The sequence below is a fragment of the Pseudophryne corroboree genome, chromosome 4 (genome assembly GCF_028390025.1).
Source record: "Pseudophryne corroboree isolate aPseCor3 chromosome 4, aPseCor3.hap2, whole genome shotgun sequence".
NCBI lineage: Eukaryota > Metazoa > Chordata > Amphibia > Anura > Myobatrachidae > Pseudophryne > Pseudophryne corroboree.
The window spans coordinates 644,088,936-644,101,515 of NC_086447.1; the positions used below are offsets into that span (position 1 = coordinate 644,088,936).

The following is a 12,580-nucleotide window of genomic DNA, read 5'->3' on the forward strand; positions in this document are numbered from 1 at the left end:
GCCTCTTATGAGGCTCTCCAGTACAGGAGGTTCCATGCTCGGACCTTCCAACTGGATCTCTTGGACAAGTGGTCGGGATCTCATCTCCACATGCACCAGAGAATTCATCTGTCGCCAAGGGCAAGGATTTCACTCCTCTGGTGGCTCCAATTGCCTCACCTTCTGGAGGGCCGCAGGTTCGGGATTCAGGACTGGGTCCTTCTAACCACGGATGCGAGCCTTCGGGGCTGGGGAGCAGTCACTGAAGGAGTAACCTTCCAAGGACGGTGGTCAAGCCTGGAAGGCGGCCTGCCCATCAACAACCTGGAACTAAGAGCCGTCTACAATGGTTTTCTTCACGCGGCCCCTCTTCTAAGAAATCGGGCCATTCAAGTGCAGTCGGACAACGTAACAACAGTGGCTTACATAAACCGACAACGCGGATTGAAGAGTAGAGCGGCAATGTCAGAGGTGACAAGATTACTCCTCTAGACAGAAAAGCACGCGTTGGCGCTGTCAGAAATCTTCATTCCGGGAGTAGACAACTGGGAAGCAGACTTCCTCAGCAGACACGATCTCCATCCAGGGGAGTGGGGTCTCCATCCGGAGGTGTTCAAGGAAATAACAGACCTTTGGGGATTGCCCCAAATAGACATGATGGCCTCTCGTCTCAACAGGAAGCTTTGGCGTTATTGTTCCAGGTCGAGGGACCCACAAGCAGTGGACGCCCTGGTGTCTCCGTGGGTGTTCCAGTCAGTGTACGTGTTTCCACCACTCCCACTCATCCCAAGAATCCTAAAACTCATAAGGAGAACAAGGGTTCAAGCGAACCTCATTGCCCCAGACTGGCCAAGAAGGGCTTGGTACTCGGACCTTCTGAATCTACTGCAAGAAGATACGAGGCCTCTTCCTCTTTGGGAGGACCTGCTGCAGCAGGGGCCGTTCGCCTATCAAGACTTACAGCGGCTATGTTTGATGGAATGGAAGCTGAGCACCTGATACTTGCTCGGAAGGGTATTCCGAAGAAGGTTATTCCTACCCTCATACAGGCTAGGAAAGGGGTAACGTCTAAATATTACCATCGTATTTGGAAGAAATATGTCTCTTGGTGTGAATCCATGAATTTTCCTACGATGGAGTTTCAACTGGGACGTTTCCTCCTATTCCTGTAAGCAGGAGTGGATATGGGCCTGAGGTTGGGATCTGTGAAGGTCCAGATTTCGGCCCTGTCCATTTTCTTTCAGAAACAATTGGCTGCCCTCCCTGAGTGTCAGACCTCTATGAAGGAAGTTCTGCATATCCAACCTCCCTTTGTACCACCTACGGCGCCTTGGGACCTAACATGGTGTTGCAGTTCCTCCAGTCGGATTGGTTTGAACCCCTACAGGAGGTAGAGGTCAAGTTTCTTACATGGAAGACGGACACGTTGTTGGCCTTAGCTTCTGCTAGACGTGTGTCCGAGCTGGGGGCTTTATCCTGTAAAAGCCCTTACTTGATCTTCCACGAAGATAGAGTTGAGCTCCGGACACGTCAGCAGTTTCTTCCGAAGGTTGTGTCGGCATTTCATACCAACCAACCTATTGTGGTGCCAGTGTGTTACGCACACCAGTGCTAACAGGAGTATACCGGTGTATGAACAGAAAGGGAAGCAAAGCAAACGAACTCACAGACAGTATAACATAACATACACAGGAGGTGATGGAATAACTAATAAACACAAAGTGAACGGAGAAGCCCAAAGGCTCAGGAATTGGGTGTCTCCCTAGTGTCAGGAATGCTCAGATGGAATACAGCGGACAATGAAGCGATGTGTAGTGATTTAACATGTTGAGCACCTGAAATTATGTTGCTAAGAGCAACAGAAAAAACCCCAAAGGGTTACCAACGGGTGTGGGAATAAACTCCTTGGTCAGAGATAGAAATATAGACACAAGGAGAGTATCCACAATCCTAACCCCCACTTGCAGGGCACAGGTTCAGCTTACTGCCACTAAACTGACACCTGGACGCCCTGCACAGTGAGGGAGGATTAAGCAAGCAGGTCTGAGAGTACAGCCGCAAACCTGCTGGGTTCACAGAATAACAAAAGAACCCCAGCAGGTCAAACAACTGACTCCAGTCTTACTGCTAGGTCCGGATTGGCAGAATGAAGTACCGAATCCCAAGGCCTATTCGCAGTAAGCAACAAGTAAATACAAAGTCACACAGTACTAGCTAACTCTCTGGAACTGACTTAACAAACAAAGATTCAGCAGCATTTGCCTAGCCTGAGAGGATGGTTTATATAGCAGGTGCTGTCCACGCCCCACTCAGACCTCACAGACTGTGAGCACAAAACCAGCGCCGGATTCCCTGCCGTGCACAGAGCCTGTAACCACTACACAGTAAAAACCCGGACCGGAGTATCAGCTGCGCTCAGGTTACTTCGCTAACACTTGCCTCCCGGTTGCCATGGCGACGTGGCAGCACAGAGCAGGAGATCCTAACAGTACCCCCCCCCTGACGAGGGGTCAAAGAACCCCTACCACCCACCGGGTTTATCGGGGAACTGCGAGAAGAAAGAGCGTAGCAGTCTGGGGGCATGAAGATCACAACTGCGCACCCACGACCGCTCCTCCGGGCCATACCCCTTCCAGTGCACCAAAATGACAGCCGACCCCGAACCATCTTGGAGTCAAGAACCCTTTCAACCACAAACTCCCTCTGACCCCGTATCAGAAGAGGAGAAGGTCTTCCATTGGAAGAAGGATTACTAACCGCCAGTTTTAAAAGGGAACAATAAAATGTTTTATTGATACCCAATGAACGGGGCAGATCTAACTGAAATGCCACCGGATTGATAACCCTGGTGATCTTATAAGGGCCGATGAACCGGGGGCCAAACTTATGAGATGGCTGTCTCAACTTCAAATTCTTGGTGGACAACCAGATGAAGTCTCCTAATTTGAAGCTGCAGGGTCTTCTCCGCTTATCAAAAACCCTTTTGGTCACTAATGACACAGACACAAGGGCTTTCTTCACTTTCCTCCAAATACCCCTAAGGACCGAAACAACAGAGGAACCACCAGACGTGGTATCCAGGGGGTCAAAAGAATTGGCCTTAGGATGATGCCCATACACACAAAGGATGGGAGAGATCCCTGTAGCAGAGTGAGCCGCGTTGTTATAGGCAAACTCCACCATGGACAGATGAGCAACCCAGTCAGTATGACACTTGGAGACATAACACCTGAGGAACTGCTCCAAGGACTGGTTCACCCTCTCAGTCTGCCCGTTAGACTGTGGATGGTAGCCTGACGACAAGCTCAAAGAAATCTGGAGATCAGAACAAAATGCCCTCCAGAATTTGGCCACAAACTGGGATCCACGGTCAGAGACCACATCAAGTGGCAACCCGTGGAGGCGCACAATATGCTGCATAAATAACTCAGACAGGCGTCTGGCCGATGGCAACCCGACTAGTGGAACGAAATGCGCCATTTTCGAAAACCTGTCAACGACAACCCAAATGGCTGTCATCCCCGAGGATTTGGGCAAGTCCACCACAAAATCCATGGAAATGTGGGTCCATGGCTTAGACGGAATAGAGAGTGGATGTAATGGGCCGACAGGAACCCCTCTAGGAGTTTTATTTCGGGCACAAACGTCACATGCCCGAACCCACTGATCCACATCCCTAGCCACCGAGGGCCACCACACCGCCCTAGACAGCAACTCCCGAGTTCTGGCAATACCCGGATGCCCTACCGACCTCTTGGCATGGAATTCCAGGAACACTCGCTGTCTTAACCTAGGAGGCACAAACAAGAGACCTACCGGAAGGTCTGGAGGAGCCTGCTCCTGTGCTCTAAGGACTAATGACAAGAGGTCCTGGGTAATGCCCACTTTAATACATGATGGGGACACAATGGGCAATGGCTCCTCGATGGTCTCTTGAACTGGAGCAAAACTCAGCGAGAGCGCATCAGCCTTGATGTTTTTTGACCCAGGGCGATATGTTATCAAAAAATTAAAGCGAGCAAAAAACAAAGCCCATCGTGCCTGCCTGGCATTGAGCCGCTTCGCTGACTCTAAATATGCCAGATTCTTATGGTCAGTGAGAATTGAGACCACAAACTTAGCCCCCTCAAGCCAGTGTCTCCACTCCCCGAGTGCATCCTTTATAGCCAACAATTCCCAGTTACCCACATCATAATTCATCTCGGCAGACGAAAATTTACGGGAAAAGTAAGCACAGGGATGAAGGCGATTATCAGACACCCCCATCTGAGAGAGCACTGCCCCAATACCTATCTCAGAGGCATCCACTTCTACCACAAAAGGACGCTCTGGATCTGGGTGTCGCAGCACCTTGGCCGAGACAAATGCCCTTTTGAGACGGGCAAAGGCCGCTTTGGCCTCACAAGACCAGTGAGCAACATCCGCCCCTTTCTTAGTGAGTGCCACCAAGGGGGCCACTATAGACGAAAATCCAGCGATAAACCGTCTATAAAAATTCGCAAAGCCCAGAAAACGCTGAAGCGCCTTCAAACTAGTGGGCTGCACCCAATCCAGGACTGCCTGTACCTTAGAACCCTCCATTTGGAAACCTTCTGAGGAGATAATATACCCTAGAAATGCTATTTGCTGGACTTCAAACTCGCACTTCTCCAGCTTCGCCCCAAGCTGGTGGTCTCTGAGTTTCTGGAGGACTAAGCGTACATGCTTCCGATGTTCCTCCAGGGAATGAGAGAAGATTAGGATGTCATCTAGATAAACAACTAAGAATCTATCCAAATATTCCCTGAGCACATCGTTCATGAATTCCTGGAAGACTGCCAGGGCATTAGAGAGCCCAAAAGGCATCACCAAATATTCATAATGCCCTGAGTGGGTATTAAAGGCAGTCTTCCATTCATCCCCCTCTCTTATTCGGATTAGATTGTAAGCACCGCGTAGGTCAATCTTAGAAAAAATGGTGGCAGTAAGAAGCTGGTCAAACAAAACCGAAATGAGAGGCAGTGGGTACGAGTTTTTAATCGTGATACGGTTCAATTCCCTGAAGTCGATGCAGGGTCGCAACGAACCGTCCTTTTTACCCACGAAAAAGAACCCCGACCCAACTGGGGACTGTGAGGGTCTGATAAATCCCTTAGCCAAGTTCTCCTGAATGTACTCTGCCATAGCCTGAGTCTCAGGACGTGACAGGGAGTACAACCTGCTCTTGGGAAGCTTAGCATCCGGCAACAAATCAATGGCACAGTCATAGGGGCGATGGGGAGGTAGTACCTCCGCAACTTTTTTGGAGAACACATCCGCAAAATCTGCATAACATCCTGGCAATCCTGGCAAACTTAGCTGCGAGAGCCTGACTGGAAGGCTCAAGCAACTCCTGAAACAATCACTACCCCAACTAAGAATCTCCCCAGAGACCCAGTCAAATTGAGGGTTATGGGCCCTTAACCAGGGTAACCCCAAAACCAATGGGGCAAAAGAACAGACAGTCACATAAAAAGACAATTTTTCAGAGTGTGTGGCTCCAATAAACAAAGGAATTTGGCTGGTGCAGGAGGTAATTTTACCCTGGGACAATGGTTCGCCGTTTAACCCACAGATCTCAATCTCTGATGCCAAAGGTACTGAGGGAACAGAGTGTTCCAGGGCGAATTGACGGTCCATGAAAACCCCATCGGCCCCACTGTCAACAAAGGCCTCAGTCTTGACAGTTAGACCGAGGATCTCCAAAGTCACCGGAATGAGAAAAGTCTTTTTAGGAAATTCTGACTTCTGGCCTGACAGGATATTTCCCATCACCCTCAGGCCCTGAAGTTTTCCGTTTTTTCTGGGCATGATACTACAACATGACCTTTATTCCCACAGTACAAACACAAACCCTGCTGTCTCCTCCTCGTCTTCTCACGCGAGGAGAGGCGGGTAGCCCCAATCTGCATAGGCTCCTCGGAATATTCCTCAGAGTCTGAGGTTCCCTTGGGAAAAAAGGAAACTGCGGTCTTCCTTTCAAGCCTACGCTCTCTCAGCCGTCTATCCACCCGGATGGATAACTGCATGAGCTGATCTAAGCTATCAGGCGAGGGATATTGTACCAGTTGGTCCTTTATCTGGTCAGAAAGGCCCCTTCGGTACTGGTTTCTCAGGGCTGGGTCATTCCACTGGGTATCATGAGCCAACCTCCGAAACTCCATACTATAAACCTCAGCTGGCCGTCGCCCTTGCTTAAGAACCGTAATCTGAGCCTCGGCTGAAGCCATCTTGTCAGGGTCACCATACAAAATGCCCAGTGCCGTAAAAAAAGCATCAACACTTTTAAGCGACGGACAGTCAGGCTGTAACCCATATGCCCAGACCTGTGGGTCTCCTTGTAGCAAGGAAATCACCATGCCCACCCGCTGAATCTCCGACCCAGAAGACTGGGGCCTAAGCCTGAAATATAGCTTACAGCTCTCCTTGAAACAAAAGAACTGCGAGCGATCTCCAGAAAAACGATCCGGGAGATTTACTTTCGGCTCCTTAACCCCTGAACTTGCCGCTGCTGCTGCGGGAGCTCCGCTAGCGGCCTGCGGGGTGTTCATTTTAATGGACATCTCATTAAATTGTCGAGTCAGGACCTGCACCTGATCGACCACCTGTTGCAAAGTATTTTGAGGGGTATGCTCCATATTCCCACAAAATTTCAACAGGAGTAAGGCTGCTGAATATGTTACGCACACCAGTGCTAACAGGAGTATACCGGTGTATGAACAGAGAGGGAAGCGAAGCAAACGAACTCACAGACAGTATAACATAACATACACAGGAGGTGATGGAATAACTAATAAACACAAAGTGAACGGAGAAGCCCAAAGGCTCAGGAATTGGGTGTCTCCCTAGTGTCAGGAATGCTCAGATGGAATAGAGCGGACAATGAAGCGATGTGTAGTGATTTAACATGTGGAGCACCTGAAATTATGTTGCTAAGAGCAACAGAAAAAACCCCAAAGGGTTACCAACGGGTGTGGGAATAAACTCCTTGGTCAGAGATAGAAATATAGACACAAGGAGAGTATCCACAATCCTAACCCCCACTTGCAGGGCACAGGTTCAGCTTACTGCCACTAAACTGACACCTGGATGCCCTGCACAGTGAGGGAGGATTAAGCAAGCAGGTCTGAGAGTACAGCCGCAAACCTGCTGGGTTCACAGAATAACAAAAGAACCCCAGCAGGTCAAACAACTGACTCCAGTCTTACTGCTAGGTCCGGATTGGCAGAATGAAGTACCGAATCCCAAGGCCTATTCGCAGTAAGCAACAAGTAAATACAAAGTCACACAGTACTAGCTAACTCTCTGGAACTGACTAACAAACAAAGATTCAGCAGCGTTTGCCTAGCCTGAGAGGATGGTTTATATAGCAGGTGCTGTCCACGCCCCACTCAGACCTCACAGACTGTGAGCACAAAACCAGCGCCGGATTCCCTGCCGTGCACAGAGCCTGTAACCACTACACAGTAAAAACCCGGACCGGAGTATCAGCTGCGCTCAGGTTACTTCGCTAACACTTGCCTCCCGGTTGCCATGGTGACGTGGCAGCACAGAGCAGGAGATCCTAACACAGTGGCTACTGACTCCTCAATTACATCAAAGTCCTTGGATGTCGTAAGGGCTCTGAAGATATATGTGAAGAGAACTTCTCGTCACAGAAAGTTGGACTCTCTTTTTGACCTATATGATCCCAAGAAAATTGGGTGTCTCTTGCTGGATTAGGTTCACTATCCAGCACACTTATTCTACGGCAGGATTGCCATGTCCAAAATCTGTTAAGGCCCACTCTACTTGTAAGGTGGGGTCTTCCTGGGCGGCTGCCTGGGGTGTCTCGGCATTGCAACTTTGCCGAGCTGCAACTTGGTCGGGGTCGAACACGTTTGCAATGTTTTACAAGTTCGATACTTTGGCCTCTGATGACCTGAAGTTCAGTCAATCAGTTCTGCAGGAGCCTCCGCGCTCTCCCTCCCGTTCTGGGAGCTTTGGTACCTCCCCATGGTACTAATGTGGACCCCAGCATCCTCTAGGACGTAAGTGAAAATAGGATTTTGGTACCTACCGGTAAATCCTTTTCTCGTAGTCCGTAGAGGATGCTGGGCGCCCGCTCAACGCTTCGTTTTCCTGCTAAAGTTTTTTGGTTCAGTACCACTTCGTTTTAGTTGAGTACTGCATTGTTACTTGGTAAGTAATGTTTCAGCAGTTGCTGAATGTTCAAGCTACGTTGGCTTGGCGTGCCTTGTATGTGTGAGCTGGTATGAATCTCACCACTATCTGTGTATAATTCTTCTCTCGCAGATGTCCGTCTCCTCGGGCACAGTTTCTAGACTGAGTCTGGTAGGAGGGGCATAGAGGGAGGAGCCAACCCACACTCTCAAACTCTTAAAGTGCCAATGGCTCCTGGTGGACCCGTCTATACCCCATGGTACTAATGTGGACCCCAGCATCCTCTACGGACTATGAGAAAACGATTTACCGGTAGGTACCAAAATCCTATTTTTACACATTACGGCAGACAGCGTCCCCTTTTTTACACATTACGGCAGACAGCGTCCCCTTTTTTACACATTACGGCAGACAGCGTCCCCTTTTTACACATTGCGACAGCGTCCCTTTTTTTACAAGTTACGGTAGACAGTACCCCTTTCTACACATTATGGCAGACAGCGTCCCCTTTTTACACATTACGGCATACAGCGTCCACCTTTTACACATTACGGCAGACAGCATCCCCTTTTTACACATTACGGCAGACAGAGTCCCCTTTTTTACACATTACGACAGAGTCCCCTTTTTTACACATTACGGCAGACAGTCCCCTTTTTTACACATTACGGCAGACAGCGTCCCTTTTTAGACATTACGGCAGACAGTCCCCCTTTTTACACATTACGGCAGACAGCGTCCCCTTTTTACACATTACGACAGAGTCCCCTTTTTACATATTACGGCAGACAGTCCCCCTTTTTACACATTACGGCAGACAGCGTCTCCTTTTTTACACATTACGGTAGACAGTACCTCTTTCTGCACATTATGGCAGTGTTCCCTTTTAACACATTACGGCAGAGTCCACCTTTTACACATTACGGCAGACACCGTCCCCTTTTTTACACGTTACGGTAGACAGTACCCCTTTCTACACATTATGGCAGACAGCGTCCCCTTTTTACACATTATGGCAGACAGCATCCCTTTTTTACACATTACGGCAGACAGAGTCTCCTTTTTTACACAGTACGGCAAACAGCGTCCCTTTTTAGACATTACGGCAGACAGTCCCCCTTTTTACACATTACGGCAGACAGCGTCCCCTTTTTACACATTACGACAGAGTCCCCTTTTTTACATATTACGGCAGACAGTCCCCCTTTTTACACATTACGGCAGACAGCGTCTCCTTTTTTACACATTACAGTAGACAGTACCCCTTTCTACACATTACGGCAGACAGAGTCCACATTTTACACATTGCGCTGTCAGGGAGCTACTCTTTAAGTACAAAAGCATCGCCGCTGTGCAATGCTTTTGTACTTGTGCGGCAGGGTAGGGCCTGACATACGGGGCGGGCTAGCCCAGTGCTGGGCGTCCCCCCACATGTCAGGGAAGCTGATCGTAGATGTGCTAAATTTAGCACATCTATGATCAGGTCGGAATTAGGCCCCAAGTCCATAAAACTGCCCAGTACTATATATTGGTAAATCCCAGATCTTAGGCATCAAACAGAATGAAGCAAGTAATTAAATGACCCTGCTGGTCTGGTAAGGAAACCCTAGGTTATGAGTACACAAAGGACCTTCAGACACATGGGCCAGAATCAATCCCTTCTGGCACTGAAAGTTTTGAGTTTTAAATCCCATTCTGGTGTCTAGGAGCAGTGCCGGACGTATAAAATCAAGTGTGTCTAGAGCCAATCCATTGCTATTCGCATACGGTAGCCATATGGCGAGGATGCCCAACTTATATCAGAAGCAGTCTTACTCCAGCATTGTTCGATTCTGGCTTGAACTATGTTTTTATCCTTTTTATTTTCTTTGAAATAGTCTGTAATCTATGTATACTTTTAAACAATCATATACTCTTTGTAATTTTTTTTTTCTACTGTAAACTTTGACATTATTCTACAAATTAAGACCTAATTTCTAGTTGTGATATTCTGTGTTCTTAGAACTACAGCCTTGAGAGGCGCATGCTACTGAATTTTAAAGCATATATACTGTGAGCGGAACCAATGGGTCACTATGGGAGGAGTTTCTTTCCATAGTCCTCTTGGTGGTGTCAAATATTTTATTGTAAGATAAGTTGCAAAACACCAATGGCACGACCACGCAACTTAGAAGGAGTTCTCAGTGCGGGCGCGATCGTGACACTGTATTAAAATGTCAGGCTTACCGTTGCTGTGTGTATGACCATGCATTGCTTCAACCAGTGTATCATCCTCCATGGAGGTCTCAGTCCCACATAAAACTTGTAACACAGAACTATCTTGCTGTGAAGGATGTCCATGTGTTACTTCATAGATGATCTTCTGCTTTCTGGTGACTTGGCAACTGCAAACATTTCATACACTTAAAGTATTATTGTAATTGTAAAGCAAAGCAGAATTACAAATAAACCAAACTAAAGTAAAATTTGCTTTAACAAAATTGAAGCAACAAAAAAAAAAGTGAATGGTTTTGTGTCTGCATTTCTTGTGAAAAGATTTATTTCATCTGACCCAAACTCTGTTGTGAATTGCAATTGTTTAGGGGCAGGCCAGCTAATCTGCAAACTATGCATAGACGACCTTACTTTTCCTCCAGCTTTCAGTATATTTTTCACACAATGCTCTCTGTTTTTAAAGTAAAAAAGAAACAACACCAATAATACACCACTACAATAACAACCCATGGGTAAATGTATTATAGTGGCATGGATCGTGTTGCTGTAACACCATACCTCCCAACATTGTGAGAAGCTAAGGAGGGACAAATTGGTGCCCGCCTGAAAAGTGGGTGTGGCCTATAGAAGTGGGGCATGGTTTCGCGGGAGTGTCGCCATCGCGAGCCATGTCCCCATTTTTCGTCAGTATGGGGGAATGGCCAGCGCTCTGGGAGCTGCTGGTATGCCCCCTGCCCCACCGTCTCTAGTGAATAGACGCTGTGCGCATGCGCATCTATTCACCACTGATCTGCTCTGTACTGAGCAGAGCAGCGAGTGTCTGGAGCCTCACAACTGCCCCTCCACCCCCACCACGGGACACTGTGGCCCGTGGGTGGGACAGCCCTAAAAAAACAGGACTGTCCCGCGAAAATTGGGACAGTTGGGAGGTATGGTAACACTTCCTGCTTTGCCACATTACCAATGCAAAGCAGGAAGGGACATCCACAAGATGTACAAACATCTTGTCTGCCGCAGATTTGGAAGTGAAAACTCCCCCTCTGGTGATGCCCTCCCTGAGCCCACAGCGCACCAGCTTAGTGCTGATGCGCTGCTCCTCCTGCCTGGCCGGGTCTACTGCGCATCTTCGGGATACCACCTGTGCAGTCTGGAGCTGGTACCCGCCATAGCTAGGGACAGCTCTGTCCCAGCTGTGGAGATAAGGTTTTGATAGATGTTGATATCAATAGCTGCAGGTGGCGGACAGTTTTTACATTGCCCTCACATATTGGCGTGCTATCTTATAGATAGCAATGCCAAAATGGATGCGCTGCTGTCACTGTGCACACACCGCTGCCATCATACATGGGGGAGAAGCAGTATAGCGCAGATGATCTCCTAAGTCACAAGCAGTTCATAAGAATAATTGTTCCTACCCTTAATAATGTCATGTCATCCAGCCATCTAGGTAAACGCCCTAAATGGAGGTTCACTATAATTTACCAATGTTAGTAAAAATATTATGCATAATATACATTTCTCCATATTACACAAAATTGCCTACATTTTCAACCTTGTCTTTAGGAGATCATGGAGGAGAGGTGCAAGGAAAAAGTGTGGGGTACTTGTCAACTCAAGCTCAGGGAGGACAGAAACCTCCCGTGGAGCAGAAGGGGCCAAGGCCCCACCAAGGCCACTTCAAAAGAAAGTGAAGCGGAATCCAGAAGAGTTAATTATTAGAATGTATAGTTTATTGGTTTAGAACGTGCTTGAAAACAGGAAAAATTTGTCAGATTTCTTCAATTACTCGTAGCTGCTCACTGCTAGAGAAAAAAAAATGTTTTTCTTTGCATGGACAATAGTACAAGGTGCTTTATACAATTAAGGGAGGTGAGAGTTTTTATTTTTTTTCATTAGAGATGAGCGGGTTCGGTTCTCAGAGAACCGAACCCTACCAAACTTTGCCTTCCGAACCCGAATCCGAGTACGGCTCGGGTTTTCCAGCCTGACTCGGAAACTCAAACGCGGCAAAACGTCATCATCCCACTGTCGGATTCTTGCGGGATTTGGAATCCATATAAGGAGGCGCGTGTTGCGGCCATTTTCACTCCAGTCGCGGAGAGTGTATAGAGAGGACGTGTCCTCAGTGTTCAGTGTCTGTGTGTTGGGGCGGGAAAGTGGGGTGGCAAGTGTTGTCCAGTGTATTGTGCTGCATCAGTCCAGGCAG

General features: G+C 48.1%; 1 protein-coding gene across 1 annotated transcript in view; it reads right to left on the minus strand.

Annotated features, from left to right (window-relative positions):
- PCNX2 (pecanex 2) overlaps positions 1–12,580 on the minus strand; it is an 809,726-nt gene that overhangs the window by 544,848 nt on the left and 252,298 nt on the right. The window contains exon 7 of the mRNA XM_063917734.1: positions 10,387–10,544. Within this exon, the coding sequence (XP_063773804.1) occupies positions 10,387–10,544 (158 nt within the window). The remainder of the gene's footprint in view (positions 1–10,386; positions 10,545–12,580) is intronic.